This window comes from Neomonachus schauinslandi, chromosome 5 (assembly GCF_002201575.2).
Source record: "Neomonachus schauinslandi chromosome 5, ASM220157v2, whole genome shotgun sequence".
Taxonomy (NCBI): Eukaryota; Metazoa; Chordata; class Mammalia; order Carnivora; family Phocidae; genus Neomonachus; species Neomonachus schauinslandi.
Window position 1 is genome coordinate 125,297,315 of NC_058407.1, and position 25,683 is coordinate 125,322,997.

A 25,683-nucleotide genomic window follows, 5' to 3' on the forward strand; every position below is an offset into this window, starting at 1 on the left:
GGGGAGGGAGGGGGACAAGCAGACTCATGCCGAACCCAGAGCCCGACATGGGACCTGAGCCCAAACCAGAGTCAGACGCTTAACTGACTGTGCCTGGCATCCCGTGAAATTCAGCTTTTTAAAGTATACACTTCACTGGTTTTTAGTATTAACAAGGTTGTGCAGCCATCACCACTGTCCAATTTCAGAACATTTCGATCACTCCAAAAAGAAACCCTGTATCTGTAAGCAGTTACTCCCAACTCCCTTCTCCCCGTGTCCTGGAAACCACTAATCTACTTTCCGTCTTGTGAAGTTGCCCATTTTCAACATTTCTGATAAATGGAATCCTAGGATACATCAGTATTTTGTGTCTGGCTTCTTTCAGTTAGTGTGACGTTTCCAGACTCCGTGTTGTGGCGTGTTGTCACTGCTTCATGCCTTTTTGTGGCTGAACGGTGTGATGGACCAGAACAGATGATGCTGCTGTGAACTTTTGTGTGCACGTTTTTGTGAACATACATTGCATTTCCCATGGTGTGATGTACCTAAGAATTACCGGGTCACGTGGTGACCGTGTAGCTTGAGCCACCATCACCCTGGTTTCCAACAGTGGCACCATTTTACATCCGAAACAGCAATGTAGGAGAATGCCACTGTCCGCATCCTCATTAGTCCTCATTCTCTTGTCTGCATGTTTGGTATAGCCAGCCTAGCAGGTGTGAGGTGATCTATGTCCCTTTGTGAAATTGGCATTTCTCTGGTAGCTAATCATACTGGCCTCTGTTGATGTGCTTTCTGGCCATTTCTAGATCTTTGGGAAAGAGTCTCTCTCTCTCTCTGTGTCTCTCTCTCCTTTTTTTTTTTTTTTTTTGAAAGATTCTGTCTTAATACAAGTTGTTAACTTTACATGTTTGATGTCTTTTTAAGAAAAGAAAATGTCCTATTTTCTGAAGGAAGTAGAAACTCCCATTTGTTTACCTTTAAAAAAAAAAAGATTTTATTTATTTATGAGGGCCTGCACACAAGTGGGACAGGGAGGGGCAGAGGGAGAAGCAGAGCAGGGAGTCTGACGCAGGGCCGACTGAGCCACCCAGGCACCCCTGTTTGGCTTTTTTCTGTGAACAGGTACTAACAGGCACTGTGCTCACATGATTCGGGGTTCAAACGGTAGAGAAAAGTCTGCAGTGCGGAGTCCCCCCCCATCCCTTGTCACCAGTTTCCTTTCCTGGACACGGGAACTACTTTTACCAAGTTTGAGCCAATTTACTATTCACATTTACATTGTTCAATTATTTTGACATTACAAATAGTACTTCATTGTATAACCATTATACGTAGATGATTTTGTATATGCGTAACTCTTGGTAAGAAATTTTTCAAAATAGAATGGCTAAGTCAAATATATGTGCAGAGTCACGATAGATTTCTCCAGATTGCCCTGTGTAGAGGCTTGGCCAGCAGTGAACAAGACTGCCACGGCCCCCCCTCCCCATCAACGCAGCGTGCAAACAAGCCTCTCAGTTCTTTGACAGTCTGTTTGGTGGCTTAAACCTTACTCCTTTGTGAGGAAAGTTGAGCATATTTTTCATATATTCTTGTCTTTTGCCCATTTTTTTAATTGATGGGAGCTCTTTTTAGAGACATTGTCTGATAGCTTTCTTGTGAAGGGTCTTGCATTTTACTTACACCAGAGTTTTGTTTTCCTGTGTTTTATGTTGCTCGTTCTCAAGCTTCCACACAGAGAGGATCGTGGGTCCATCTGCCTCCCACATTTCAGCTTTTCAATAGAAAAAGAACTTAAGCAATTGCAAAAATTAGGAAAACATAATAAAACAAGCTTCAGTGGATTTTCTGGTCAACAGCACGTATGTTTAGTTTGTAAAACAGGAATGAGCGTGCGCACGTGGTTATATTTCATCCAGTAGTGCCTGTGAACTTGAACATCACCCGGTAGTTGTGGGTCGTAATGCTTGTGGCTGGCACATGACCTGTGCTGTCCAAGAACATACCAGCGCTGAGGTGCGGCTGAGTCACACCTGAAAGACATTCATGCCTCAAGGCCTACTTTTTGGAAAAGGAGTTTCTTAGATACCGTTACCAAATGAACATTTTTCAAAGCTAACAGTGGATACAGAGATCACGGGATGAGCTGGGGAGCTAGTGGTTGATTTTAAGTCTGTGCCCCTGGCTTGGTGATCGGCGTGGGTGACATAGTCCTCTACTGTTGGAAGGCACAGTGGCTGGGTGGGCAGCTTGAACCGACACAAGGAAGACACGAGGGCTGGCCATGCCCCGCAGTGAGGGTGCAGTGTGATAGGGGTTGCGCTTGGCGAGTCGGCCTTTGTGTTTTTAGTGTTGGCCTTCTATCTTTAAGACAGGGAACAACCAAGGAGTCTGTCTGGGTGCCAAGTAGGAACTTAGTGTTGGTCAGTTTGAATTTGAGAACTTTGATGAAATCACCAAAACGTTAGACCCGCAGGTTGGAGCCACATCCCACGGGTCTCTATCTTATGAGTGATGGTGAGAAACGGTCTTGGGGTCAGAAGTCTTGTTGCCCCCGAACCATGGTGGGTCTGTACTGAGAATTACACATGAGCATGGCCCGATGAGGCCCTTGCCTTTGAAGGCTTGGTCTGCTTCTTTGTCCACTCCTTGGGGGTGTGGGCGATCCTGTAGGTAACTGGCAGACCCTTCACTTCTTTCAGTGTTTCTGCTCCCGAAGTGGCCTCAGTAGCAATTGCAAGGAAGGTTCTACTGCCCTGGTGGTGGTTGGCTTAAATTGAAGTGTTTTGCAAACACACGTGCACTTGGACCAGCCTTTTCTTTCTCCTGTTCTATTGACAGTGAGTTTACCTCTTTGATTACACTGAACTGCCTTGTTCTTTTCTTCAGGCCGGATAACGCGGTGCCGGGGGACGTGCTTGTGCTGACGAAGCCCCTGGGGACACAGGTGGCCGTGGCCGTGCACCAGTGGCTGGACATTGTGAGTGGAGCGTCGCCTGCTGTGGGGGCGGGGAGGACAGCACGTTGGCGGGACTGGGGTCGTTTTTGTTGGCAGGTGTGGAGATCAGGGCGTTCACTCTGCACACGGGGTCCGGTGAGTGTCTCCTTGGTGTGCTCGTTGCGGAGTACGCTTTCTCGAGAAGACGTGTCTTGCTCTGGAGTGAGTGCCGCTCCTCGTCCGTAAGCGAGCCCTGCCCCTCAGACTTGTTTGCACGTTTCAGATTTGGGTCGTCCCCGTGGCTTCACTCTGTCTTCCAGAAATGAGCTCCTTCAGTTCCACTACCCCGGAGTGGAGTATCAGCCATGTCCTTCACAAATTCTAGGGACTGTCTTTTTTTATTAAATCAGTACCACGTATCGAGTGCTTTATCTTTCATATCTTAAGCATTACTAAGAGAAATCATAGGAGAATGTATGGAAAGTGTAGTGTTTGGGGGTATAAATACAGGCAGGATTGTTGACAATTTAACTTGTTTTATTCACGAGGTTTTTGGTTGTTTTGTTTGGTTGTGTTGTCTTTTTAAACTAATTAGTAACTCCAACGTTTTGAGAAGTAATTACCTTGTGGAGAAAGCCTCTAGAATATGAAGATATTTATCCTGAGTCACTTTTCCACTGAGCTATGATCACACTTCATTTAGGGTTCTTCTTGCCATAACAATCCAAAAATTAATACAGTTGTGGCATATTCTCACGTATCTTGGTGCTTTTAATTTCTGCCACTATCATCTGAACTATCATTCCTGAGAAACAGTTGAAAAAGAATAAAAATTTCATGTTATTGATCAACCAGATATATCTTCCTTGATACAGCAGAGTAGAGAAAATCTCTAAGCCACATCCTTGAGTTACTTTTCCCTTCCATCCAGTGACGAGGGGAGACCTCCTATCAGGTATGATGACCTGTAAGTCAGATTGGAAGGCCATGACTGGCCAGGAATCCACAGTGACTCTCTATGCGAAGGGCCAGGTCTGAGTAACTTAGCAAGGTTGCGGGAAGCAGGTGAGGCAGAGGGCCCTCAAAGATGAGGGGTTTGGGATCCTTCTCCCTACCCCCAACCTGACACCACCTTTAATTTTTTTTTTTTTTAATGCTCCGAATTGAGAAAAGCAAGATCCAAAGATTATATAACTGCATAATACCCTTTCATAAAGGTCAGAAGCAACCAAAGAGAGTAAATTGTTTTGGCATCTGTATGTACGAGAATATCTATTTTGTACAGCAGGAGAAGGATGAGTATAAACTTCAGAATAGTTACTGGCTCTGGGGGAGATACGGGGAGCTGTGGGTTAAGGGAAGAGCACATGGATGGAGTTCAGTTACTGCACTGGGTGGTAGATTATTGGGTATTATTAAAAAAGAAAAAAAAAAAGAATGCTTGGATGGTGGCCACTCATGGAGCAGGATGATAGTATTGTGATGCTAGAGTCTTTGAAAATCAGACTGAGGAAAAAGGGAAGCTTCTTTTCTCCTGACCTTTGTGACCGCCTGTGTGGTCACCCCAGGCTGTCCTCAGGGTGCGTGCAAAGCTGTTTTCACCCTCGTGTGTCCATGGAGATGGCTCAAGGCAGAATTTAGGTCAAGTCGGTAAAAGTGTGATTGTATGACAATGCAAGCCTTCAGCTTGTTAGAGGAGATGGGGAGGAACAGCAGAGTACGTCGGCAGCCATTCCCGGTGTGAGCCGTGCCTGGCCGTGGGGGGCAGCCTCACTGCGGCCCTATGTCCTGCCCGGCTTACGTGGCCAAGAAACTGCACAACTGGACCACGGAAGGGGGGTGGTCAGTGACAGAACAGATGGCATGATTCAGCATCTAATGGGGCGCCTAAAACACGAGCCACAGGAAGCGAAAGTTAGAAAATGTTACTTTGTGTACAAAATTAGATAAACGAAACCCCCAGAAGGTGACCCCCCAAAATACACTCTTTTTCTTCGAGTGGTTAGATTAATCACATTTTTCCCCTTTTCCTCCTAACCTCTGTTCCTGGTACTAGCCTGAAAAATGGAATAAGATCAAACTAGTGGTCACCCAAGAAGACGTTGAGTTGGCGTACCAGGAGGCAATGATGAACATGGCAAGGCTGAACAGAACAGGTATCGGGGCGGGAGGGCTCGTCTCTGGCAGGGGTCGGCCAGCCGGGAAACATTCTAGGCTTTGCGGGCCGCGTCCAGTCTCGGCTACATTGCCCCTCCTCCCTTGGTGCCAATTCCTTAAACATGTGAAAAACCACATTCTTGGCTGGAGGAACAGGCCATGAGCCCGATCGGGCTGGTACTGCAGACCCCCTTCTGTTGGTACCTGGTTTGGGGTCCTAGATCACCAGCGGGAGTCCAGATCCTGTGTGTTCCTGGCAGAAATGCATTTTAAATGTTGACTTGCAAGAGAGACAAGGAAAGACTGAGGACTAGGGGGGAAACACTACGTTAGACGGGGTCGTGGGGTCACGGCGGCTCCTCCTGCAGCACACTTTCAGCTGCATCCCTGGGGTCCCAGGGTGCTGTGGCTCTGCCAGCACCTCTGTGTGTCCCCCCCCCTCCCACACCCCTCCGGTGTAGATGCCCTCGCAGTGACAACGGTGCCGAGTGTAGAGGAGAAGCAGAGAATAGGGATGGATTCGTGAATTCAGTTTCCAAATTGACGAAACAGAGTTGAGGTTCTGTTTTCTCTCCGTTCCTTCCAGTCCTAAATTTCTGGGATGATGGGCAGTATCGAATTCCTCTGTGCCCCAATAAAAATGGAAAAGAAACTTATGTAGCATGTTTTCAGAAGCATTTGACTTATCAACTCGAGGTGTTCACGTTGTTACTTTGAATTCCCACGTCTGTGTGTGTAAACAAGTAATGACATTCGTGTCATCATTTTTTTCTTTACATTTTGTTTCTTGTCTAGGTTCTTAATACGGGTAGAAAGTAATAATAATAATAAATAGTGGCTACCAATTATCTGGTAATCAGTCTCAGGAACTTGACCTAGTTTCCTACTTAATTCTTAGGACAGCCTTATTAGGTAGCTGCTGGTGTCCTCTGTTTACAGAGAAGTAACTCGCTCAAGGTCCCACGGCGCGCCAGTGGGGACCCGGGATTTGAAACTACTGCTTATACTGCTTTTAAGTATTACCATCTATTCCTTCTGAACAGCTAAGTAAGAGATTGAAGCTATTCCACAGTCTTTATGCCGAGTAATTGAGCAAATACTTCGGTACTCCACTAAGTTTCAAAAGCAGATTAAAATGACCAGGAAAGTTCAAGAACCACAATTCATCTTCTAGAAAGCAGCAAGGCTTGCCAAGGGAATTACTTGATATAGTTCAAGTATCTTATACTTCCTCCCCCCCTTTTTTTGGCTTTCATATGGATGTAGAAAATACCAGGCATATTGTGTAATTAAGAAGGAAGCTCTTCTCCTGGGTCTTTGAAGTCCTGACCTCTGACGTGCCAGAGGAACTGTTTCTAGAAAAGCATCTGTACAGATGATTTGGAAGCGAACCAGCGTGTAGAATGTCAGCTCCCAGAGGGCGGGGATTTCCGTTGGTTTGGTTCACTGCGGTCACCCCAGCACTCAGAAGGAGGGACTCCTTCTCACTGTAGGTCCTCGTTAAATATGGACCGGGTGAGTTGACTTTGCATACAACATGCTAGCTTTCTTTTTGGTACTTCACAGACTTTTTTTTTTTTTTTTCCATAATCGTGTGAATTGGACCCTGTTTCTCCCCTCTGGCCGAGAGGAAATGCATTAATACAGGCAGATCCTGTTCTCAGACCCAAAACTGTTTGACTATAAAAACTGCTCTTTCTCCAGTACCACACATTTCATCAACGTTGATAAGCTTAGTGATGGAAATTCTTACGATTTTTTCCTGGAAATACCAGTTTTCTTTCTCATCATTAATGGCATGTTATACTTAAGGACGTGGGTTGTGTGGCATTCTATTTTGTAACTTGGAAGATGAAGTTCAAAAATCTTTTCCTTAAAAAAAGTCACTCTTTGGGGTGCCTGGATGGCTCACTTGGTTGAGTGTCTGACTCTCAATCTCCGCTCAGGTCTTGATCTCAGGGTTGTGAGTTCGAGCCCTGCACTGAGCTCCACGCTGGGCATGGAGCCTACTTAAAAAAAAAAAAAAAAAAAATCACTCATTTAGTTTTTCAGGATTCCCTGAGCCGACAATCAGAAATGGATTTGAATGTGGGGCGCGCTTGGGTGACTGACTTGGTTAAGCGTCTGACTCTTGATTTTGGCTCAGATCATGATCGCAGGGCTATGGATCGATCCCCGAGTTGGGCTCCATGCTGGGTGGAGCCTGCTTGAGATTCTCCCTCTCTTTCTCTAAAAAAAAGAAATGGATTTGAATGCATTTTCTTTGTCTTATCCCCTCTATTCTTCACCTTTCTCCAGATGACTTTGAACCAAATATATGTAACACTTCAGTTATTTAAAAGAAGAAATATTAGGGTTAACCAGAGGATCTTAAAAGATCTTGCCTGACACTGTGATTTTAAAATTACTTAAAAATGTGAAAACAGATTTTTTTTTTTATGAGATCCCAAGTTGATACAAAAGAATTTTATAAAATCTGTGCAGGGCTTAAGGATCAGCAGTGCAACACCATCTGGTATGAGAAACAGAGCCTGGCCTTGGAAGCCCAGAGGTGCCCCTTCCACAGTCCACCCCCGGATTCCTCTGTAGGAGCAGCTACGGCTCTGAAGCTCACGTTCATTGTCATCACTGTAAAGTCTTTTTATCACAGAGACTTGTATCTTTAAGCAATTAGTTTTTTTTTATTTTTGCTTATTTGAATCCTACCTGTGTGTTTTTCCTGCTGTTTTGTTCACACTTAATGTTCCTGAGCGTTATTCCTGGTGTATGTACTTGTATTAATTCATTTTCACCACTGTGTACTTTTCCACGCCATGACTGACTTGTCTGGTCTACTGTTCCTGCTGAGAACTTTCTAGGCCCGGGCTTCTGGTTACAACGTGTAAGAGGTCAGTGCTGCTGTGGCTTTTCTGGATGGTGCTTACTATTTCCCAGGGGGCCTTCATGCCATGACGTACAATGATCTACTACATTCAAAAAATTTCTGTAATGTGTTTTCTTTTCCCATTTATTTTTATATATATATATTTTTTACTGTAAAAATATTTAGATTTTGGGAGAATCTCAATAGATTTAGATTATAGAAGTTCTTAGAAAATGAAAAAAGGAGAGAAGAAACTTTATCCATAGTCTCATAACCCAGAACAGCTTCTGTTACTGTATATTTATGTTTTCTTCCAGGATTTTTTCCTGTGGTTGGTTGGTGGCTTACTGTTTTATTGTTTTATTGTTCTATTGTTCATGTTTTCAACTAGTGGTTATCATACATTTTATTTGTATGTGGAATCTGCTTTTATTCACTTAATATTACTGAATTCTTTTTTTTTCACGTTATATAACCCTAGAATACATAATTTTTAATGCCTGGATGATCCACCAGAGATACACCATAATTAATTTACCTTTTGCTGACTCCTGAATAGTTTTTTGGGGGATCAGATTTTTTCATAGTTTGTTTTCTGCATTCCAGGAATATTTCTTTGGCTGTATTCCAAAGTGAAATTGTAATTATTTAATTCGTATTTGTATTCTTATTTCAGTTATTTAATTCTTAATTGTAATAATTTAATTCATTTGAGGAGATGCTCTCATCAGTTACCACCAAGGCTTTTCCTCTCTATTCCTGTGCCACTTACAATGTACAAGGAGTCTTTTTCCCTTTTCTGGTTCTTCAAATTAAGTCGTTTAACAGTAAGAAAGGGATTTGTAATGGATTAATTTTTATTTGTATGAATTTTCAGTTCCTCGTATTTGAGCATTTGAGATTCCACATCCTTATTTTTTGTACACTGCTGGTAGCGACAATGTGGCAGAAGCTGATGGGGGAGTATGTGATCATATCTCCCAAGTTATGTGGACATGTATTTTGACCTAGCAGTCCCACTTCTGTGACTCTGCCTCAAAGCTGCAGTGGCCAAAATATGAAAGGGCGTGTCTGTAAGACTGTGCATTGAAGCACTGATTATAATTGCAAAAGAGGGAAACAACCCACATGTCCACAGTAGGTTACAGAGTTGTCTAGTCTACGTGCATACAGTGGAATACTATATAGCCATTGAAAGGAATGCAAGATCTTTATTCCTGGATGCTCTAAGAGAACAATCAAATGAGAAAGGGACAGAAGGACGTATATGGTATGCTACATTTTGTGTGTTCATATGTGAATAATGTGTATTTTATACTTTCAAAAAAGAACAAGGGGAAAATAAATCACTAATAAAAATAATTCGATCTAAGAGGGAATAGGGAGGAAGTAGACGAAGTTTGCCTTCGAAATGAATGTTTTCTATGGTTAAAAAATTATATAAAAAATAGCATTGCCTACAGTGCTAAACCAAATTTTTAATTAATTTATTTATTTAAAAAGATTTTATTTATTTGAGAGAGAGAGAATGAGAGCGAAAGAGGGTGAGCACAAGAGGGGGGAGGGTCAGAGGGAGAAGCAGACTCCCTGCCGAGCAGAGAGCCCGATGTGGGACTCGATCCAGGGACTCCAGGATCATGACCTGAGCCGAAGGCAGTAGCTTAACCAACTGAGCCACCCAGGCGCCCTAAACCAAATTTTTTAAAAAGCTGCCTAACATATATCAAGTTAGTGGCAAAACCACATGGGGAAGAATTATTTCAAATCCCTTTGAGCCTGGTATTTTCAATATGTATCCTCGGGACAAAACCCCACAAAGATATATCATTGTTCAGTGGGCTTCTGTTTGTGAGAATATTGGGATAGTATGATAAAACATAAATTAATACAGTTTGGAACAAAGATTTCAAGAATAAAAAGAAGTAAGACTGAAGAAGCTAAGTTAATAACTGTAATCTTTACTTTGGAATTATCAGTATGAACTCAGGATTTTTTTTTCCCCTAAAAATGTTTATTTCCAAGTCTATCGAGAAGGCCTAGAAGCAGCGATAACCTAGTAGTAATGAACTCCCTAGTGCCCAGATTCTGATCTGAAAGTTAACATTTCCCATGAAAAAGTGCCAGGACTCCTTGGGGAAACGGCTGATTCCAACTCTGGGAAAGGAAGTACAGAAGATAAGCCTGGGACCTCCTGTGCCTGAAAGTAATGGACGTATCAACCAAGGGGGTCGTGCCACCACACCACATCTTGAGGAGGCTCCCACCAGTCAAACAGGGAGAGGAGTAATGTGAACATCAAGAAGAAGAGTGACTGAAGCCAGCTGAAGCATAGCGACTATCTAAACACCGGTGAGACCATAACGATAATTAACATTTTGGGCCACCTTTGGAAGTTGCTAGAGCACCAACACATTCTGAAAATAAATGAATCAATCACACATTTCACCTTTCTTGTGCGGACTGTACTTTGGGAAATCCAAATTCTTTAGAATAGTCACTTCTCATAAATGCAGGAAGAATGATTGAATCATACACTTGCCACTTTTGCTGCCCCCTTGATTTAAGGAACCTCAACAACAAGCATCAGCAGCTGCTAAAACTGTTAGGTGAAAGGTTCAGGTGAAGGTGGTAAGTGCCCCTGACCCCCACCAATGAAGTACTCTTGCCAGAAAAAATGAACTTGAATCTATCTCATCGAGCCTTGGACCTGTCTGCCAGGATGGGCTTTATGTAAGGTAGTAGAACACGTCACCATCAGGGAAGACAGCCAAATCCAGAATGCAGGAGCCTCTACAGAACAGGTGACTCCATTTGCACAACAAACAGAGGGCATGGGGGAGAAAAAGGGGAAACTGTTAAAAATTCAGAGGTTTAAGAGAGATCTGTTACATACAATATTAATTGCATTGGAATGACAGTGGTATTGTGGTTAACAAGTTATTTTTATCTTTAAGAGTTACGTATCAGAATATTTACAGGTGAAGTAGTAGGACTAGGGTTTGCCTTAACGTGATCCACCCCACCCCACCCCCCAACAAGTAGGCCGGAAAAGACAAGACCCTTTCAGAAAGGTGGTAGTGGTTGGAGCTGGGTTTCGTTGGGCACACAGGAGTTTGACGTAGTGTATTACCCTTCTCTGCTTCTGTGTTTCATTAAAATTCCTGTAGGAAAAATTAGCAACAGTAATCCCTATGCGGGGAGGAGGTGGTGATCGATACCTATTACTGACTAGGATTTGGCGTGTCCTCTTGTATCCTCTGGTCCTCTAAGCTCACCCAAGATGGCACTGGGAAGAGCTTCTGAAGTGCACGTCTTGGCTTCTATTAAATGTCATCAGCTGCCCTCCTGCCCTGGCTGCGTTAATAGAATGGGATGGCTGGTTGCTCGACCACCGTGATGGACCAGATGTCGATTCTTCTCTCCACCTCTGTTGCTGAGAATGCACTTAAGTAAGACATGTTGGTCTAAAAAGAGAAAATGTGCCAAAAAAACCAGGGTACTCCTGTAAACATAGGGTGTATTTCATTTCATGAGAAAGAGGTATTTAATTTTTTAAAAATTAGACTTTCAGGGCGCCTGGGTGGCTCAGTCGGTTGGGCGTCTGCCTTCGGCTCAGGTCATGATCCTGGAGTCCCGGATCGAGTCCCGCGTCGGGCTCCCTGCTCAGCGGGGAGCCTGCTTCTCCCTCTGACCCTCCCCCTCTCATGTACTCTCTCTCTCTCTCTCTCATTCTCGCTCTCTCAAGTGAATAAATAAATCTTTAAAAAAAAAAATTAGACTTTCAGTTACTCCCTCCAAAATGAAATATTTCAGTATGAATCTAAAAAAAGTATGTGTATGCTCCATATGAGGAAAACTGTAAAACTGGTGACAGAAGTCAAAGGGATGTAAATAAATGGAGAAGTATTCCAGGTACAGGGATAGAAAGACTCAATATCATCAAGATGTCCGTTCTTCCCAACTTGATGTATGGATTCAGTGCAATCCCATTCAGAATCCTAGCTAGTTATTTTGTGAATATTGACAAACTGGTTCTGAGTTTATATACGGAGGGGAAAGACCCAGAACAGCCAACACAGTGTTGAAGAAGAGCAGTTGGGGGATGGACACCACCCCAGTTTGAAGACGGTGTAAGCTACAGTCATCGCCACAGTGTGATACTGGTCAAAGAATAATAGATTTGTCAGTGGAACAGAATACACAGTCCAGAAATGGGCTCACATAAATAGAGTTTGATCTTTGACAAAGGAGGAAAGACAGTTCGATGGAGAAAGGATCATCCTTTCCACAAAGGGCTCAGGAACAACTGGACATTCACAGGCAGAAATTCAACTCTAGACACAGACCTTACACTTCTCATAAAAATTAACTCAAAATGGATCATAGACCTAAATGTTAAATTCCTAGAAGATAACCTAAGAGAAGATGTAGGTGACCTTAGGTTTGGTAATGACTATTAAGATACAGTACCGAAAGCACAGTCCATTAAAGAAAAAATTGACAAATTGGACTTATTAAAAACTTCTGCTCCATGAAAGAAACTAAGAATGAAGACACCAGCCACAGACTGGGAGAAAGTCCTTATAACACGCATAGTAATACAATAAACATATGATCCAACAGTTGTGCTCCTTGGTATTTACCAAACTGAATTGAAACTTCTGTCCACCCAAAAACCTGCACACGGATGTTTGTCGCAGCTTTATTCATATTTGCCAAGACTTGGAAGCAACCAAGAAGTCCTTCAGTAGGTGAATGGATAAGTAAACTGGTCCATCCAGACAGTGGAATATTACTCAGTTCTAAGAAATGAGCCATCAAGCCATAAAAGACATGGAGGAAACTTAAAAGCATATTTCTGAGTGAAAGAAGCCAATCTGAAAAGAGCAAACGCACTACGATTCCAATTCTGATGTTCTGGAAAAGGCACTACTATGGAGACAGTCAAAAGATCAGTGGTTACCAGGAGTGGGGGGAGGGGTGGAATGAATAGGCAGAGCACAAGATTTTTAGAGTAGTGAAAATAGTCTGTATGATGCTCTAATGATGGATACGTGTCACACATTCGTCAACGCCCAGAGACTGTACAACATCAAGAGTGAGCGCCTATGTAAACTATGAACTTCATTTACTAATAATGCATCAGTAATGGCTTATCACTTTTAACAAATGTAGTTCACTAATGCTAGATGTTAATAATGCGAGAAGAGGGCGGGGACTATACGGGAACCTCCTGTACTTCCTGCTCAATTTTCTTTAAACCTAAAGCTACTTCGAGAACTATTTTTTTATTAGAAAATTAACCTTTTAGGCAATTCACTTGTAGTAAGAGTGCTTTGAATTTAGGTCCATCTTAAAAAGTCTTGTTCTTTGATTTTAGGATGGCTTAGATCTGATTTTTCTGGACAGTTTTTTTTTTAGTTTACTGGAAAATTACTGTTGATTGAAGCTGCTGATAGTTCTAAATGGTTCTTGTAGAATAAGAAATAAGCTTTCAGGAGCGCCTGGGTGGCTCAGATGGTTAAGTGTCTGCCTTCAGCTCAGGTCATGATCTCAGGGTTCTGGGATCGAGCCCCGCTTCAGGCTGCCTGCTCATTGGAGGGCCTGCTTCTCCCTCTCCCCATGCTCGTGCCCTCCCTCTCAATCTCTCTTCACTCTCGCTCTATCTCAAATAAAAACCTTAAAAAAAAAAGAAATCAGCTTTCAGAAATTCACTCTGGTTTTTGTTGTTTTGTTTGGTTGGTTTTTTTTTTAGAAATTACATTTTCATTCCAATGTGCCACCTCCCTGACAAATGGAATTTTGACATCAAAGTGTGTTTAAATTTTTGAGTTGAGGAAGGGTGGCTTTCTTCTCCATCTTCACTTATGTCACCAGATAATAAACGGCTCCTCTGTGTTCCCTTAGCTGCGGGGCTCATGCACACGTTCAATGCCCACGCCGCCACTGACATCACGGGCTTTGGAATTTTGGGTCACGCGCAGAACCTGGCCAAGCAGCAGAGGAACGAGGTGTCCTTCGTGATTCACAACCTTCCTGTCCTGGCCAAGATGGCTGCCGTGAGCAAGGCCTGTGGAAACATGTTTGGCCTCATGCACGGGACCTGCCCGGAGACATCAGGTACAAGGATCCTGGGCCCAGATCTGAGGATTAAACTAGCGAGGCTAATGGAAAGTCCTCTGACAAGGAAGAAGCCAAGTACGTGAGCACGACCCCACTGTGTGTGAGGTCAGTGCTGGTAGATAACCTTGGCCTTCTTAGCACGAATGTTGTCAGCTCCCCCAGGTGCTGCAGGTCACCTGACTCCTGCCCATCTGTGTGTGATCCAGCAGCGTGAAATTCAGTTTTGTTTGGTGGCAGGACTGGAGGGAGGGAGAATATGGGAAAATGGGTCCTTCCTCGGCTTTCATGGGAAACTTAGCATTTGAATGAACTGTGCTCCCTCTCTGTTACATTGAACGTGCTGTATGTTTTCCTCGAAGAAAATGTGCAAAATTGCTATTTTAAGAATGAGATAGTATATGATATCTCCAGAGTGCCCCTTACCTGGACTCTTATGTTTCACCCTGGATATCCTCCTGCTCTTTTCAGTTTTTCATATTTCTCTTTTCTTTCTAACTTTGTAGTTTCCCTACCCTGACAAAAGAGTGAAATCATCTGGGGATGTAAAAATACCAGTGCCTAGACCTGACCCCCAGGAAGCCTGACTGCGGCGGTCTGGGGTGGGCCTGGCCCGCAGGAATGCCAGCAGTGCCTCAGTGGGCTTCTGGGGGTACAGCCAGAGGCGAGGGCCACAGAGCCCTGCCCACCCGCCAGCGCTCTGGGAGGGCCTGCGGTTGTCCGGTAGGCCTCCCGTGGCCTCTGTACAGGACCCTTCAATTTCCTGTCCTTAAAACAACAACAACAAACCACAATCCAGTTTCTAGTAAGAAAGTTCCAAGCAGGCACGGGAACTGTTGGTCCTTCATCGGGCTGGAATGGCGCCCACCGCCTGGTGGGCCTGGAGTCAGCAGAGATTACTGTTAAATTCTGTTTCCTTTACTCAAAAATGAGAAGTTTTTACTTTTTGTTAAAAGTATAGATACATATTTTTTTCTTGACTGTGTTATTTCCACTTAAGAATACATAAAATTTTCTGTCCTAGCTACCGACATCGTGAGGGAGGCTCTCGTAACATACTTTATGCTTTCTCTTTTTTGAAGATGACAGAGCCAGTGACAGGACCACAGTACTTTGAGGCATACACCTCTTCATGATCTTAACTTTTAAGTTAAAAAAAAAAAAAAATACAGGAAGTCTTTTTTACAAAAGGAGGAATCCACGTAGAAATCAAGTCAAAAAAAGAAAAGTTCTCTTTTGGTTTGAAATACTTCTCTCAGTGTGGGAAGAAGAAAGTAGCTACGACGTATGTTCCTGCTCCCTCAAAACCTCCCTCCTGCAATGATTCACATGAGGTCATTTTCACAGTTGAAGCTTCACTGTATGTGTCCCTTTAATATAGTGGTTCACCAAGAAGCCGCACATTGCTGTAGCGTGTCCTCTGCGGGAAGTCAGTTGACTGGAAAGGGCAGCTCACTTAGAAACGGGTTGGTGGCCAGAGGGCCGTCTGGGTGAATGTACCCTGGGAAGCCCGGGGCCGAGAAATTGCCGGCCCGGCATCCCAACGGACGATGATCCTTTCTCTTTTTCTCTTTGCCAGGAGGCCTCCTAATCTGTTTACCGCGAGAGCAAGCCGCCCGGTTCTGTGCAGAGATCAAGTCTCCCAAATACGGGGAAGGCCACCAAGCATGGATTATTGGGATCGTGGAGAAGGGCAATCGCACAGCCAGAATCATAGACAAGCCCCGGATCATCGAAGTCGCACCACAGGTGGCCACTCAGAACGTGAACCCCACCCCGGGGGCCACCTCTTAATCTCGACCCAAGTAGCTCTTTGGTTTTGTTTTTAAATAGATCTATTTCCTTTTTCATCATTTCAATTAAAGACTATAAACGACCACAAAAATCTCATTGTGTCTACACATCTGGTGACCTTAGGTCGATTTGTGAGTGGATGCAATTAATAAAATAAAATCCATTGCCTTTTTTTCCTGTTACATTAACTGAAGATGCACCTAATCTTGAGGCAGCTTCTGAGTTGAGAATTATATTGTTATCCAATACTGTTGATTCATTTTGAATCTTTAGACACTTATCTCTTGCCGCATAGGCTCTTTTTAAAGGTGCTTTCCCGTAGCACAGACATACCCGTCGTGGTGTCAGATAGCACTTGGTGTCTGTTCAGTTTGTGCGTATTTATCATTATCGGTCTGGTCTTTTGTAAGTGTCTTGGATGGTATTCTGGAAAGATGGAATTGGTCAGTGACACAGTGCTATCCCAAGAGCGAGAGGGTTGCATGGTTCCTTCCAGTCCTTGCTTTGTAAAGCCCAGCGTTCTCATTCAAGAGCGTCTCTTTTGACCCAGGACATTTTCCCTGTAGTGTATTCAGTTCAACAAGGCAAGTGCTTAACTCTGCATGGAAAGCACTTTGGGGACAAAAAAAGAAATTAACTTTTTTTGTAGCTTTCCTAATATTTACAGTAATACCATTAACTGTTTTCTTTACGGACAGCAAGCAAGGATCCTTTTTGCAATGTAATTAGATGTTCTCTAGTGCAACAAGGAATTGGCCTTCCGGAAGGGCGTTCATGTATAATACTCATTTACAACTCAATCTATAATTAACTACACAAATAATTTTGAAATATAATCAATAATAAAGACTGTTCTCTGGATGGTAGTGGTTACTACATTTTATATTTTGTATAGTGATTTCAGGCTTTTTGTTTTCCTAAACTCAGCAGTTCTTTAGCCGAAATCTTAGCATTATTTTGTCCTTGGCGCCAGTACTTTTTTGTGCACGCTTTTTGTGATTTGTGTTAAAAAATCTGCATTGCCAACGTCGCAGCTCGAACTGAAACTTGTTATTCAAATAAATATTTAATTTTTTTTTATTGCTCTTGTATAATCAGATGCCCCCTTTAGTATCATTTTAGAAGCATTGGGAGGGTTTTGGCTAAAAGTACAATTTATTGGGGAAAACTAGATTTTAGTTTTATAAACTTTTAAGTCTTTCATGGGGCCTATATTTTCTTGAATTAAATTTTGTAGTGCTAGAACAAATAGGCGATCTAAAAAGGTGTTTATCTGTGTTACTTAAAAACAGAGGCTTCCTTCTATTTTAACCCACTAAACCATAAGGACGGATCGCGGTCACTAAGCACCAGCGCGCTGACTCTTCGAGTGTCCACCTGAGAGAGAAAGCAGCCGGCCCTGCAAGTCTCTGATGCTTAAGGGCACTGTACCAAAGCCCTGGCGACAGATCCTCTTCTTACCAAAGGAAGCCACCCACCCCCCCCCCCCCCCCCCGGAAAGGACGGCCCCGAAGAGGCTTTCCTTTGGATGCGCCCGCCCTCCACCAGAAGCCAGAGGGCAGCCTTTTCCCAAGTGTAGCTGGAACTCAAGCCATAAGTACGGTGTGCGGGACCTGAAAGGCTGCTTCGGAACTGACATTTGTTGGACGTTTTCTAGGGATTTATACAGATGTTGGTCCTCAAAAGCTACAGACCAGTGGTCTACAAAATAAAATGTGTTGGAAACCTCTGAGTAAGGTGAACGTACTGTTGGGCTTATTATTTTTGGGGAGGGGATTCACTAGTGATGACTAACTCCGAATTCTTTTTAATGTTGATCATGCCTTGAATGCTGGTGATTTCCTCGGTGGCAGGCATGCTGAGAGGAAGCGAGCTAAGCAGATTATGCACCCGAGGAAACCATCTTCGGGAAGATTCGTATTAATAAAATGGTGGGTACCTAGAGGTCTGGGTAATTCATGTGATCCCGAGGGGAAAGGACGGGTCTTTAAAGCATGGTTTCCCAGAGAGCATTCCAGATCACCTGCAGTAGGATCACCTGGGGGGTGCTTGTCACAGGCACATTCTCGGGTCCCGCCACAGACCCACGGAGTCCAAGGTCGGGTGGTCTAGGGAATCTGTCTTTGACGAGCACCCCACGTGGCCAAGTGCACTGAAGTTGGGACCACAGATGTAAGGACGGAGCAGAGGGCCAGGAGAGGCGAAGGACAGGACAGTGGAGTTTGACTTCTTAGCAAGATCTGTTTAGGGTATCATAACATTTGGTGGGTAGTTCATTATTTGGCTTCCTGGTATAGTGATTTATTTTCTTGAAATCTTGTGATGTAGTTGCATCCAAAAATACAGCTTGTTAAAATGCACAGGATTTTTACATACAGCCTGAAAAGGCTGGGCCCTGGTAAGCTCAATTATCCTTCGGGCCACACAAATGACTTGCCAAGGAACATCAAGCTTAGCTTATTTGCACAGGCTGTGGGAACATTGACTGTAACTCTGTCCAGGAAAAGAAACAAATAGGATATAAGCAATATGTACTTTTGGGCTAAATATTTTTTAAATAACTTAGTACACTGTAGTAGTCTCCCAAGTTCTGCATGCGTTATGATGAATAAATGCAAGTGTTGAAGTTGTTCTGATTTTAGATGTATGAGCCAGCAGTTTCGGTCTGAATTTAACGTTGCCTTTAAAAGAGTTAAATCTGAATTCTAAGTTTTACAATCTTACTGTGTAAAGAGAGACCAGAATAGCTATACTATACTACTGTTACTATACTTTATTTTCAGAAGGAATAAAGCAAGCCTAGATAATGATGCCTCAGATACTGAACTGTCTTGTGTGTGCATGTGTGTGTGTACAAAGAGATCTATCTAGATTTCTCTCTACCTACCTTCCCATGCTCAGAGCACCCTTTTTCTCTAGATGAGGTATTGGTGGCATAGACAATATAATTTACTTTCAACAGCAATTTGTACTTTTTCTCATTAAAAGTCTGCATATTAACAGTGCTGTTTTTGAACATGCCAGGGTGCACAAGGGAAACCAACAGATTCAAAAACCAATTCTTAGAGCATGGGAATAGCATTTTGCCTCTGGTTGAGTCTCCGTGTCTTGAACCTAAACATGGCTCAACCAGATGAACCATGGTCTCACCAAAGCCCTGGAACCAAAGCCCAAGTGAACCATGGTCTCACCAAAGAGGCTGGAACGAGACACTGCTGGGGGGAGAGTCCCGCATGCATCCGGCTCCCTGCTCAGCGGGGAGTCTGCTTCTCCCGCCTCTGCTGCTCCCCCTGCTTGTGGGCGCTCTCTCCCTCTCTCTCTCTTTGAGAAAATGAATAATAAAATCTTAAATGAAAATAAAAGTAGCTATTTACACAGCCCTCCAGAGCCCTCTGCCAGTGTTCATTTCTGTTCGAGGAAACAAGTGGTGGCTCAAACAGTGTACGCTGTAAATAAACCTATTCACAAGAATTGCTTCCGGGGCCCTGCAGGGGCCAGCAGGGAGGAAGATCTCACAAGCCCCTGCTGCCAAGCCCCGTCCCCCGGGCCTGCGGGCAGACTGGCATAATTTGCTTTCCTGTAGTACCGGCAAAGCTAGCAGTTTGGGGCCAGGAGTTCAGAGAAACATCCAATCCCCAAATATTTGAATCGTCAAACAGCAGGGCAGTTCTGGACATGACACGTCCTCTCGGGTCTTTCCCTCCCCGGGCTTGATAGCATTTCTCTCTGGCCCACCGGCTTCCAGAGTCACGGTCTTACCCTCCACTGCACTCCTGGTTCTCAGAGGTTGGAGCTTGCCCCAGTCTCTAGAGTTATCAGCGGCCACCATGACGGTCGCTTGGCTCTCACTGGTGTCCTCAAGGGGCACAGGTTTCAGGGGGCAGCATCACAAAGTGATGTGGGGACCCCTGAATTGCTGCACTAAGGACAGTTGCTGACTCCCATTAACTGTGACATGACCGAGAAGGAAACGGGATTTTGTTGCGCCGCTAAGATTTCGGGGTTTACTTGTTACTACAGTAGAGCTTCATCTACCCCAATACAGAAATCTACAGGCGATTCACAAAATTACACATACCAATGTATTTATAAAACCTTGTCAGTCCCCTCAGGCAGCCAAATTAAGACAACAATATGAAATTATTGTTCTTTTTTAACTTCCATAGTTGGCAGGGATTTTAAAATGGATAAAGTCTAGAGTTTTCTTAACAATGCTCACGAGTACTGCCAAATGTTTGAAACATACACACACACACCCACCCACACACACAATTTAAAAATTATCTGTAATGACTCCAGAGAGTAGAATGGTGGTTGCCAGGGGCTAAAAGTAAAGGAAGTGGGCAGATGTTGGTGAAAGGGTACCGACCTCTATTTGGAAGATAAATAGGTTCTGGGGATTATAGACTATATAATCTGGGGATTATAGTCACAGACATAGTGACTGCATTAATAATAATGTATACTTGAAGATTTTATTTATGTATTTGAGAGAGAGAGCAAGCAGTGGGAGGGGCAGAGGGAGAAGCAGACTCCCCGCTGAGCAGGGAGCCCGAGGACAACGACAACGACGACGACGTGGGGCTCCATCCAGGACCCTGGGATCACACCCTGAGCCAAAGGCAGATGCTTAACCGACTGACCCAGCCAGGCGCCCTTAAACATATATATATATGTATATATATATATTTATAATGATAAATGTCAAGCTAGACTATACAAAGGGGCCATGGAAGGCTGAAATGTTCCAGCAGGACTCACAGGTCCCTTTCTTCATTCTTGGGCAATTTGGCAGCACGCCCAAAACCCCGCTTCCCCCCCAGCAGTGTCTCGTTCCAGCCTCTCTCCCTCTCCTCTGGAGAAATTCCTCCAGCAGCTTGTCCGCCCTTGCTAGGTAGGTTCTTGCTCTTTCTCCCCAACTAGGTTGTGAACGCTTTGCTCACAGGAAGGGTTGCTGTCCCCCGTTTTCCTCCCTACTTTGCAGACAGCCCTGCACAAGTGAAGTGCTCAAGAAGTGTGGAAAGGTTTGTTGGTTGATTTTTCCACATTTCATGCTAGATAATTTACCCCAGTCCTCTTGACATTTCTCAACCCAAACAATTCCGTAAGTGATAATTTTATCCTTTCATCTTCTGCTGGATTTATACATCTGTATCTTTGAGTTTCGAGTTCGTGCTGAAAGATTACAAATCTCAGCACCGCACACCGTGTCAGTTCTTCAAACTAGTTATAATTATGGCTTCTATCAGAAACAGGCTTGGAGAAAATACGCTTGCATCTCATTGTGTGGACATGATTTATAGAAAGCTTGTCTTAGAATACAGCACCTAGGGGCGCCTGGGTGGCTCAGTCATTAAGCGTCTGCCTTCGGCTCAGGTCATGATCCCGGGGTCCTGGGATCGAGCCCCACATCGGGTTCCCTGCTCGGCGGGGAGCCTGCTTCTCCCTCTCCCACTCACCCTGCTTGTGTTCCTGCTCTCGCTGTCTCTGTCAAATAAATAAAATCATTTAAAAAAAGAAGCATACAACACATAGCTTAATTATATTTGTGCTCTTAGAAATATCTTTATCCTGTCTTCCTTAAATTATTTGCATGTGAGAAGACCATGATCTTTATGGGACAGATTCTGAAATTGTAATTCAGGTCTAAAGGAATAGAAATGAGTGGAGTGAGGTGTGTGTGTGTGTGTGTGTGTGTACACATATGTGTGTGTGTGATTTTTTTGTTTCCTTCCTCCCTATCCCACCTTCGTCACAAAATACCAGAGATCAGTGGTGCTCAACAGGATGGGAGTGGGGTAGTGAGATGTCAGTCACTCAGAGAGATTTTTCCTTCGGTTTTAGGGCTCACCCAAATAATCCAGGATGAACTCAGCTTCAGATCCTTAATCATATCTGCAAAGACCCTTTATCCAAACAAGGTCACTTTCACCCTTTCCGGGGGTTAGGACATAGACATACATTTTTTTGGTGGGGGGCATGATTTTTGAGGGGAGAAGAGGAGGAATTCTGTTTTGAGATGTCTGTTACAAATCCTGGTGATGATGTGGAAGCAGGCAGTTGGATACACAGAGTCTGGAATTCGCTGGAGAGTTGAGGCCAGAGATATAAATTTGGGGGTCGTCAGTTTACAGAAGGAACTTAAAGTCATGAGACGGAGATTACTGGGGAAACCCGTGTGTATAGAAAAGAGATGTCAAAGGAGCCTGGGGGATGAGGGAGACGCCAGCAAAGGAGACGGAGAAGGAGCAGGGACGTAAGTTGCGTCCGCGTTTCCCGGTCCTGTGATGTTTGGGGTCTAATAAGCTTCAAAATGAGAATCAACCGTTGGACGCCCCACATGGTGATCGCTGGTCAACTTTGACCACCACTTTTGGTGGAATGGGGAGGGTAAAAGGTTGATCGGCTTCCAAAGAAAATTGGAGAAAAACTGGAGACAGGAAATTTACACAATGTTTTCAAGGTTTGCCGCAGAAGGAGCGGAGAAATGCGTGAGTGGGAGCTGGAGGAAGAGGTTATCACTAGTGGGGCGCTGGCGGCAGGCTTCTATGCTGATGACGGGGGAGATCCCACAGGGTGAAGAGGAGGAGACTCGCTTGAACGAGGTTCTGGAATAGTCAAGACCGGAGATAGGGGTTACTGCACAAGGGGACGGCTGGCTTTTGCTGGGAGCACGGACGTGCCCCACAGTAGCTGAGAAAGCCCAGGATGGGCAGAGCTGCAGGTGGATGGCCAACATGCTGGCTTCTGTTTGGTGCATGAATGAATCTGACCAACTTTAAAACTTGCTACTAGGGACACCTGGGTGGCTCAGTCGGTTAAGCGTCTGCTTTTGGCTCAGGTCATGATCCCAGGGTCCTGGGATCGAGTCCCACATTGGGGTCCCTGCTCAGTGGGAAGCCTGCTTCCCCCTCTCCCTCTCCCACTGCCCCTGCTTGTGCGCTCTCTTTCTCTCTCTGGCAAATAAATAAATAAATAATCTTAAAAAGAAAAAGAACTCTATTAAGAAAAAATAATAAAACTTGCTACTAAATTACCTGGCTACGATCATCTCTTCTTCTCAGGGAGGAATGGCATTTGTGAATCAGGGATTGATTGCAATTTCTCCTTCATATAATGAAATAGTTTTGGGGCACCTGGCTGGCTCAGTTGGTGGAGCATTCAACACTTGGTCTCAGGGCTGTGAGTTCGAGCCCTGAGCTGGCTGTAGAGATTACTTAAAAACAGAATCTTATAAAAATTGTCTTAAGTGTGCACAACTCTTGAACAATTTAGTTCAAGTTTGTTCGGTCATACTGTTTTGAGGAGAACTATTCCTCAGATGGTTTTGAAAATCGGTATGTTTCAACATTTGTCTTTAAGGTTACTTTCAATATTTGGGGAAACCAAGCACATTACTTGAAAAGGAGGGGAAAAGATAATTATGAAATAATCTTCCAAAATTCCAACTTTAATAAGAAATGAATAAATACCAAATCCTGAAGGAGAAAGAAATGATCGTTCTAGTGATAATTGTTATGTTCCTTTAGTGTTCCATTTCAGTCGTTCTCAAATATTTTTATTTTAATAACACAGTTATTAAAGATGCATACTTGGGGAATTTCCAAATAATCCAAATCACCGTTTTTAAAAACTAGTGACATTCATCAAATTACCGACGGAGAAATTATTAATTCCCCATGGGATCTTCAATGAGACATTTTAAACCCAGCATCCTCTAATTTTATTTTATTTTATTTTTTTAAAGATTTTATTTATTTATTCATGAGAGACAGAGGGAGAGACAGAGGCAGAGCGAGAAGCAGGCTCCCCGTGGAGCAGGGAGCCCGATGCGGGACTCGATCCCAGGACCCTGGGATCATGACCTGAGCCGAAGGCAGACGCTTAACCGACTGAGCCACCCAGGCGTCCCGTATCCTCTAATTTTAAAAAGGCAGACAATAACTGGAAACATTCAAAGATTTCCTTCATCTCTTTCAACAACCCTCCACTTAAACCAGCTCACGGCAGAGCGGGCAGGGATTTTCACACACTTGTAAAACAAGGTATTCAGGGGGAACATTAAACCTACAGGTGTGCAGAGTTTCATCTCACTGTCTTTCCCATTGGTCAGGAAAGCCAATAACTTTCAGGGCCTGTGTGGGTAAAGGTCTTGTCTTTAAATCATCTGGGTTGGCCTGAACTTAATTTACATTGGCCTCTTCCTAGCAGTGCCCGCTTTCCACCAGGAGAAGGCAGTAAGGATTCAGCTATTCACCCGAGCCCGGTCCAGGAGCTGATTTTCTCAGAAGCAGAAACATGCAGATTCTCTTTCCTGTACCTGCCAAAGGCCAGATGCTTCATTTTTAACTAGGATAAACATAAGTGCCTCTCCTGAAAACCCCTGGCAGTCCAGTCAACGGGATCAGGATCAGGTTGCAACCATGTGATGATCAATGTGTGGGCAATGAGGTTAAGAGCTCATGAGGGAAGGCCCAGGACATTTCTGTCAACCTAAAAAAACCTGAGAGTCTGGGTAAGGAGGAATCATGGAAAAAGGAGAGAGAACCCAAAGATGAAGGCCAAAGGGCAAGCCTTGCTCTGGATGCTGACAAATCTCCACCCTCCCTCAGAGGAAATAGGCAGCAGCTAATAAACTGAATTCTGAGTCCTGGACTGCTTTTCTCCGTGAGCATGGCAGTTTCACCACATTACATAAAGACATCCCTTAAGAAATGATAACATGTTTAGGGGTGCCCAGGTGGCTCAGTGGGTGAAGCGTCTGACTCTTGATTTCAGCTCAGGTCGTGATCTCAGGGTCTCGAGATGGAGCCCCTCCTTGGGCTCAGCACTCAGCACAGAGTCTGCTTGTCCTTCTCCCTCTGCCCCTCCCCCCGCTCTCTCTCTCAAATAAATAAATAAAATCTTTTTTAAAAAAAGAAAGAAATGATAACATGTTTATAAGGTGAGACTTTCTGGAAGTAACTCTTTAAGACAAACAATGAGAAAAATGAGGGAGAGAAAAGAAACAGCGAGATGCCAGGTCAATCATTTGCAGAGACTGCATGGGAAAGATAATCCAGAAAGAATTTCTGATTCTTATAACCATTATGGAAAACAGTATGGAAGGACTTCAAAAAATTAAAAATAGAACTACCATATGATCTGGCAATCCCACTTCTGGGTATATATCCAAAGGAATTGAAATTAGATCTCAAAGAGATATCAGCACTCCCTCGTTCACTGCAACACTTTTCACAAGAGCCAAGATATGGCAACAACCCAAGTGTCTGTCACCAAGTGAAAGGATAAAGAAGATAGGGTAGACACACAATGGAATATGATTCAACCCTAATAAGGAAGGAGATCCTGCCATTTGTGACAACATGGATGGACCTTGAGGGCATTATGCTAAGTGAAATAAGCCAGTGACAGGACTAATACTACCTGCTACCACTTACAGGAGGAATTTAAGAGTCAAACTCATGGAAGCAGAGAGAATGGGGGTTCCCAGGGGTTAAGGGAGGGGAAACTGGAGAGGGGATGGTTTAAGGCTACAAAGTGTCAGTTATACTAGGTAAATAGTTTGGAGATCTACACACAGCATGGTGTCTATAGCTAGCAATGCTGCATTATCTACTTAAAATTTGCTAAGACAGTAGATCTTGTGTTCTTACCACATACACACAAAATAATGAGGAAAAGAGTGTAGGAGGGAAGTTTGAGAGGTAATGGATGTTTATGACCTTGACGATGGTGGCCAAATCCTGTATACTTGTCCCCGAAGTAACTGAAATGTTGAAAGAAAGAAAGAAAGAAAGAAAGAAAGAAAGAAAGAAAGAAAGAA

The 25,683-nt window shown here is 43.8% G+C and overlaps 1 protein-coding gene across 5 annotated transcripts in view; it reads left to right on the forward strand.

Annotated features, from left to right (window-relative positions):
• SEPHS1 (selenophosphate synthetase 1) overlaps positions 1-17,953 on the forward strand; it is a 31,044-nt gene extending 13,091 nt beyond the window's left edge. For 3 of the 5 annotated variants that reach the window (XM_021696662.2, XM_021696663.2, XM_021696661.2), the window contains 5 exons: positions 2,875-2,965; positions 4,980-5,079; positions 13,851-14,063; positions 15,643-15,812; positions 17,185-17,953. In XM_021696662.2, coding sequence (XP_021552337.1) covers positions 2,875-2,965; positions 4,980-5,079; positions 13,851-14,063; positions 15,643-15,812; positions 17,185-17,238 — 628 coding nt within the window. In that variant the 3' untranslated portion in view covers positions 17,239-17,953. Of the gene's footprint in view, positions 1-2,874; positions 2,966-4,979; positions 5,080-13,850; positions 14,064-15,642 lie in introns of all 5 variants that reach the window. The other 2 variants (XM_021696665.2, XM_021696664.2) reach the window with 2 other exon arrangements.
• The last annotated feature ends 7,730 nt before the right edge of the window (positions 17,954-25,683 follow it).